The 5,075-nt window shown below is 45.5% G+C and overlaps 1 protein-coding gene across 1 annotated transcript; it reads left to right on the top strand.

Annotated features, from left to right (window-relative positions):
* The first annotated feature begins 271 nt into the window (after window positions 1–271).
* Window positions 272–5,075, top strand: stard7 (StAR related lipid transfer domain containing 7). The gene is made up of 9 exons (XM_062412876.1): window positions 272–385; window positions 681–1,164; window positions 1,419–1,582; window positions 1,672–1,721; window positions 2,063–2,173; window positions 2,337–2,419; window positions 2,527–2,626; window positions 2,714–2,798; window positions 2,949–5,075. Exons 2-9 carry the CDS (start codon window positions 704–706, stop codon window positions 3,116–3,118), a joined length of 1,224 nt encoding a protein of 407 aa, XP_062268860.1. The 5' UTR covers window positions 272–385; window positions 681–703; the 3' UTR covers window positions 3,119–5,075.

Genomic DNA, 5,075 nt, shown 5'->3' with positions numbered 1-5,075 from the left:
GCACGTACATCTGCAGCCGAGGACGACTTCCTGTCTATGGTGTGGCTCCACACACTGATCCGGGATAAGATTTTAAACCCTCCGTGTCCCCCGGAGCCGCAGCAGCAGCTCAGACCCGAAATCTGATCTCAAATCAGCGGAGAAACACGGGCACAGGGGAGCTTTAGCAGCGAGACAGGCGCACATGCTGCTGCGTTTTAAGACAGACTGCCACCGCGACCAATCCCACGTAGCTCGAGGCGACGGTCGTCCAATGAGCGGCCGCTCCGGAAGCAGCGAGGCGGGCTGCCAAGAGTGGGTGTGTGAGAGGCAGCAGGAAAAGGAGGTCAAACGTCCTGCGGGTTGAGTTTGAAAGCGTGTGGTCGTCTCCAGCTCGGGTTCTCAGGTAGATCGCTGTGTCCGAGGGTCAGATTTGGGTCAGAACATTGGCAGCAGCCCACCAGTGCTGCGGTGTGTGGGGGGTGTTTGCCCAGATCGGGCTAGAAGGCACTTAGCCGGAGATAACATTAGCATTAGCTAGCACTGAAGCCTGGTGATAAAGTCAGGAACGGATTGAAACTGACATAAGGGGTTTCAGACTTGTTCGCGGGCAATGCATGCATCAGCCGGGGTTTGAGCCTGTGAACTAACTGTAGGTGCTACGAGCGTCATCTAGCTGCTGTCTTATTTTGCCTTTCAAGATTGTGTCACGGTCAAAGCCGTCATGTTCCACTCCGTGCCCCGTCGGCCGATCTGTGAGATCGGCGTGAGCGCCATGAGGCTCCGGAGCAGCAGCAGCTCGTTTCGACGGAGCGTCGCGGAGGGCGGAAGGCAGCTGGAGAAGGTGCCGTGGCTGGGCAGGAACGTTGCCCAGCTGCTGTCCTGGCTCCAGAGGGCAGGTGCGGACGAGGCCGTCGCCGCCACCAGGTCAGGCCAGAAGAGGAAGGGCCTGCTCTCCATATTCGCGGACCACTGCAGCTTCGTGACCGGGCAGAGGCTCCGACGTGCCTGTCAGATCGGCGAGCTGTACTCCAACCTGTACTCCGAGCGCACCAGGTGGAGCCTGGTGGGGTCGATATGGCGCAGACTTCAGAACAAGAATGCGCCCACTGGGAGACTCTTCGCCGCCCTGGCCGGTGTCTTCATGTGGGACAGCGAGAAGATTCAAGAAGAGGAAATTCGCAGGTTGGTAATGTTTCTGACTTACAGCTGGGTGACACATGCAGGGATCATTAAATGCTTTAGGTATGATAATGCTGGGATTTACATGCTTTACATACATTCGCAAGAAGGCTGCTGCAGCTATCTAGACACTTTGCCGAAGTTGGAATTGGTCACTCATCTGTGTGTGCAGTCCACCTAGGTCATATTGATTTGACTTGTATCTAAAACTACTCAGTATTCTAAACCTCCTCTCCTGGCATTTGTCCCTTCTGAAGGTGTGGGCTGGAGATACTGGAGCTGGAGGATGCAAAACACTACAATGCATCTTTGGGAACTGTGACTGGACAGCAGGAATCATGCTGGGAAGTTGTGATTGAGAAGACAGACTTTAGAGTGTGGAAGCGGCCCATTCCTAACAGTCACCTCTTTGAATACAGAGGTCAGCCAACACACATTCCCCACACATTTGCCATTTGTTTTTAAGGTTTTCCTTACAGAGAGTCAGCTTCCCTTGTGTTTCATTTGCAGTGTTCGGCTCCTACAACGATGTCACACCGAGACAGTTCTTCAATGTACAGGTACAGATTGACCAGATCGCAATTCACTCTTAAACTTAGGAAACGTTTGAAATATTTGTATTAATTGTATGCAATTGTAGCAATGCAAGTATATGTAACTGCTAACAAATGGTTGAATGTTTCATATTCATAGCAGTGGAACTTTCACGCATGATTATTTTATTTCTATCGATTTTATTTTATCGTACAATAGGGCGGCTTGTTTTGCAATTCCATTACCTAGCTGCTCTTGCACAACTTGCATGTTTGCATGGTACACATGCTGTGCAAAAGCAACTGCAACACAGTATGTGCTATATTAAGCACCTTGCCCTTGACTTATGCTTTCCCCTTTGCCCCAGTTGGATACAGAGTACAGGAAGAAGTGGGATTCTCTGGTTATCAAGCTTGAAGTGGTGGACAGAGACCTCAGCACAGGCTCTGAAATTGTGCACTGGGCAACACAGTTTCCTGTGAGTTTGCGTTGATTGCTATCATGCATTAAGGGATTAGTGTGTTTGTTTTACCAAATAAGTGTACACACAACACTCAAGTTCAGTGTGAAGGAGTTTTGGTCAAGAGTAAATTGTGTTTCAGATAGTCACTTGTTAATCTTTTTTTAATCTCCCCTCAAAGTATCCCATGTACTCAAGGGACTATGTCTACGTACGCCGCTATGACGTTGATGTTGACAACAACCTGATGATCTTAGTGTCCAGGTGGGACTTTATAAATTACAGACTTTTTTAGAGTTTGATACATTATTAAAAGAACAATTTCGATTTTTTTGTTGTGGATTTAAATGTTGTATTATTCTGTTGTACAGAGCTGTGCAGCATCCCAGAGTCCCAGAGACTCAGGACTTTGTGCGAGTCCATTCATACCAGTCAAAGATGGTCATCCGTCCTCACAAGTCATTTGATGAGGTTTGTAATGAATGTGTCGACATAAAAATTTGTTTAGGTTGCAGCTGGTTTTCTCGTCACTGAGTCTGACTTTGTTTTTTCTCCAAGAATGGCTTTGATTACCTGCTGACCTACAGCGACGACCCCCAGACCGTCTTCCCCCGTTACTGTGTGAGCTGGATGGTGTCAAGTGGTGAGCTCCTTTCATTAGTTGCATTTTACCTGTAAACATCTTTTTACGCTTAGAATATACTTCTTTCCTCACACATATTTCATGTTTGCCTACAGTGTGTGTGTGTGTGTATTCTCTCTGATAATGAGGTCTTATCTTTGCCTCTGACAGGTATGCCAGATTTCCTACAGAAGCTGCACACTGCTGCCTTGAAGGCCAGAAACTTGGAGGTTGGGATCCAGGACTACGTAGGTGTCATTAAATCCGGCGACACCAACCGCCAGCCGAGCCAGGAGCGCCACGGTGGAGAAAACGCACGCCCTGGTCAGATCTACGCCTGAGATGGATAGTTTGTAGATCAAGGGGGTGTGTGGGTGGTGAAGCCAAATCAAACCCTCCAACAACAACTACTTTGGTACATGGTGTAAACTGTGAAACTCAAATGGAAGTCGCAACCAACAGTGAAAGTACACTGGAAGTCCATCCATAGACATGGTTGTAGATGAGTTGTCACAGTCCTTTGGCGCAAATGTTGCCATGGAAATTGTCAACCAGACTGCTGCCCTTGGCCAACCAATGCTACGGGACATTTTTGCCTCCTTTAGTAATGCTGTGTATCCTGCTACCATTGGTAAGGTCGAGCCAAAATTGCCAATTGTAGAGATTCGGTTTGCAAAAGCACTGTTTCTCTCAATTTAATGTTCTTGTTCTTGTCTTCCGTTGTTCAACAAGGCTTTACTTTAGGTTGTTCATACCGGCGGCAGCCACATCTCTTTATCAGCCTCTGTGGTGGGATTTCAGCTAGATATCAAGGAAATGGTTGCACAGTAGTGGACATACAGTAGAATGGTTACTACAACCAGCTTCTGGTTGACATTTTCACAACAACATAAAACCATGGCCAAGATGAAGTCCTGCACTGAGACCTCGAGAGGATATCCTTTCTAAAATGTTTCTGCTTTTCATGGATTTAAAGCAGGTGCTTTCCTGTTTGCTTACAGCATGAGCGTTTTGATTTTTCACACGACTGGAAAAAACTCTTTATCCAAATGAAGGTGTTATTGGAACGCATGTCCACGAAGTGAAAAACGTCAACTGTAGTACTCCTGTGGGGTTTGCATTGTTTTGGTGTCGGCACAGTTGAGGTTTCACTCTATCCACCTCGCCGTGTCAGCGCAACTGTTCAGAAACTGCCAGTGTTGACAAAACAGCCTTCTGAAGGTAAACCTGTCCTTTAGCATTGGGGGCATAGTGTCTTATTACAACCAAATAAATCCTCAGATGCAATGGTACTAATGCACTTCCAACAAGGCAAACCTTCACAGACACACTCTAATAAACCAGCTCCTCCTTAAAGAAACATCGAGCACTTGTGCCACATAATGATTCGCTTGCATTTCACACCATTTATTCAGCTCAGAAAAAATGTGTTATTTCAGTGTCGACATCAACAGTCACATAAATATGTTTTTGTTTTCTATGTGTTACAATAGGCCTTGAAAATTCATAAAACGGTAACCCTTCCACTGAAACTCCCTGTCCTTATTTAGAGAACAAGCTCTGAAACTTTCTCCTCCTGCATTGTGTTGTATTGTTTTTATGTGTTGGTCCATCTCAAACTCCAGTAAATTCTTCCTTCATTTAGTCCATTATCACTCACCGTCGTCTGTTAGCAGGGCGTGTTTTTTTTGAATGTACAAAAAGCACCACATGCTGTTGAAAAAAAGGCCTGATAAAGAACTGGGTTTACAGCATGACAATCAAGTGCAAATATCTTGAAATACATCTGTTTAATACATCTTGCATGTGTCAGCAGCATGTAGGGTTCCACTTTGAGTCCCACATAAAGTATTAATATATCGCCACTGTCAAAACAATGTTCAATTCTGTTCTGTAGTGAAGTATTTTACCGCTGTTCGATTTTTATTAATTTGCAGTTAATCGTGTGCTTGATGTGCTCGAACACGTGAGGGAGGAAATGAAATGATTTTGGATGTTCAAATTGTGTGTTGTCAAAAAGCTAACTCACTAATGAGATCTCACTGACTATGTTCAGCTTGAGAATGTAGAATTTTGATGATCTGTCAAACGTCGACACCTGCGTGCCACCTTCATCAGTCCAATGTTTTTGTGTGTTTCCTCCTTTCTTTGCTGTTTTTCTTACTCTGTTTGTGGATTAATTAAGAAACCGTTTGGATAATTAGTTTGTGCTGGAGCACTTGTAACCCTGTGATTTCAAAAGATTTACTGAAATGGAAGTGCTACTAATCAGATCAAATAAACTGACCTTCATGTGTG

This window comes from Platichthys flesus, chromosome 19, assembly GCF_949316205.1.
Source record: "Platichthys flesus chromosome 19, fPlaFle2.1, whole genome shotgun sequence".
Taxonomy (NCBI): domain Eukaryota; kingdom Metazoa; phylum Chordata; class Actinopteri; order Pleuronectiformes; family Pleuronectidae; genus Platichthys; species Platichthys flesus.
The sequence above is the reverse complement of the archived record's forward strand: the minus strand, read 5'-3'. Positions and strand labels throughout refer to the sequence as shown.

Coding starts and splice junctions, on each gene's coding strand:
- stard7 (XM_062412876.1), top strand. CDS start 704: ATGTTCCACTCCGTGCCCCGTCGGCCGATCTGTGAGATCGGCGTGAGC. Junction 1,165..1,418: donor CAAGAAGAGGAAATTCGCAG/GTTGGTAATGTT, acceptor TCCCTTCTGAAG/GTGTGGGCTGGAGATACTGG. Junction 2,420..2,526: donor CTGATGATCTTAGTGTCCAG/GTGGGACTTTAT, acceptor TCTGTTGTACAG/AGCTGTGCAGCATCCCAGAG.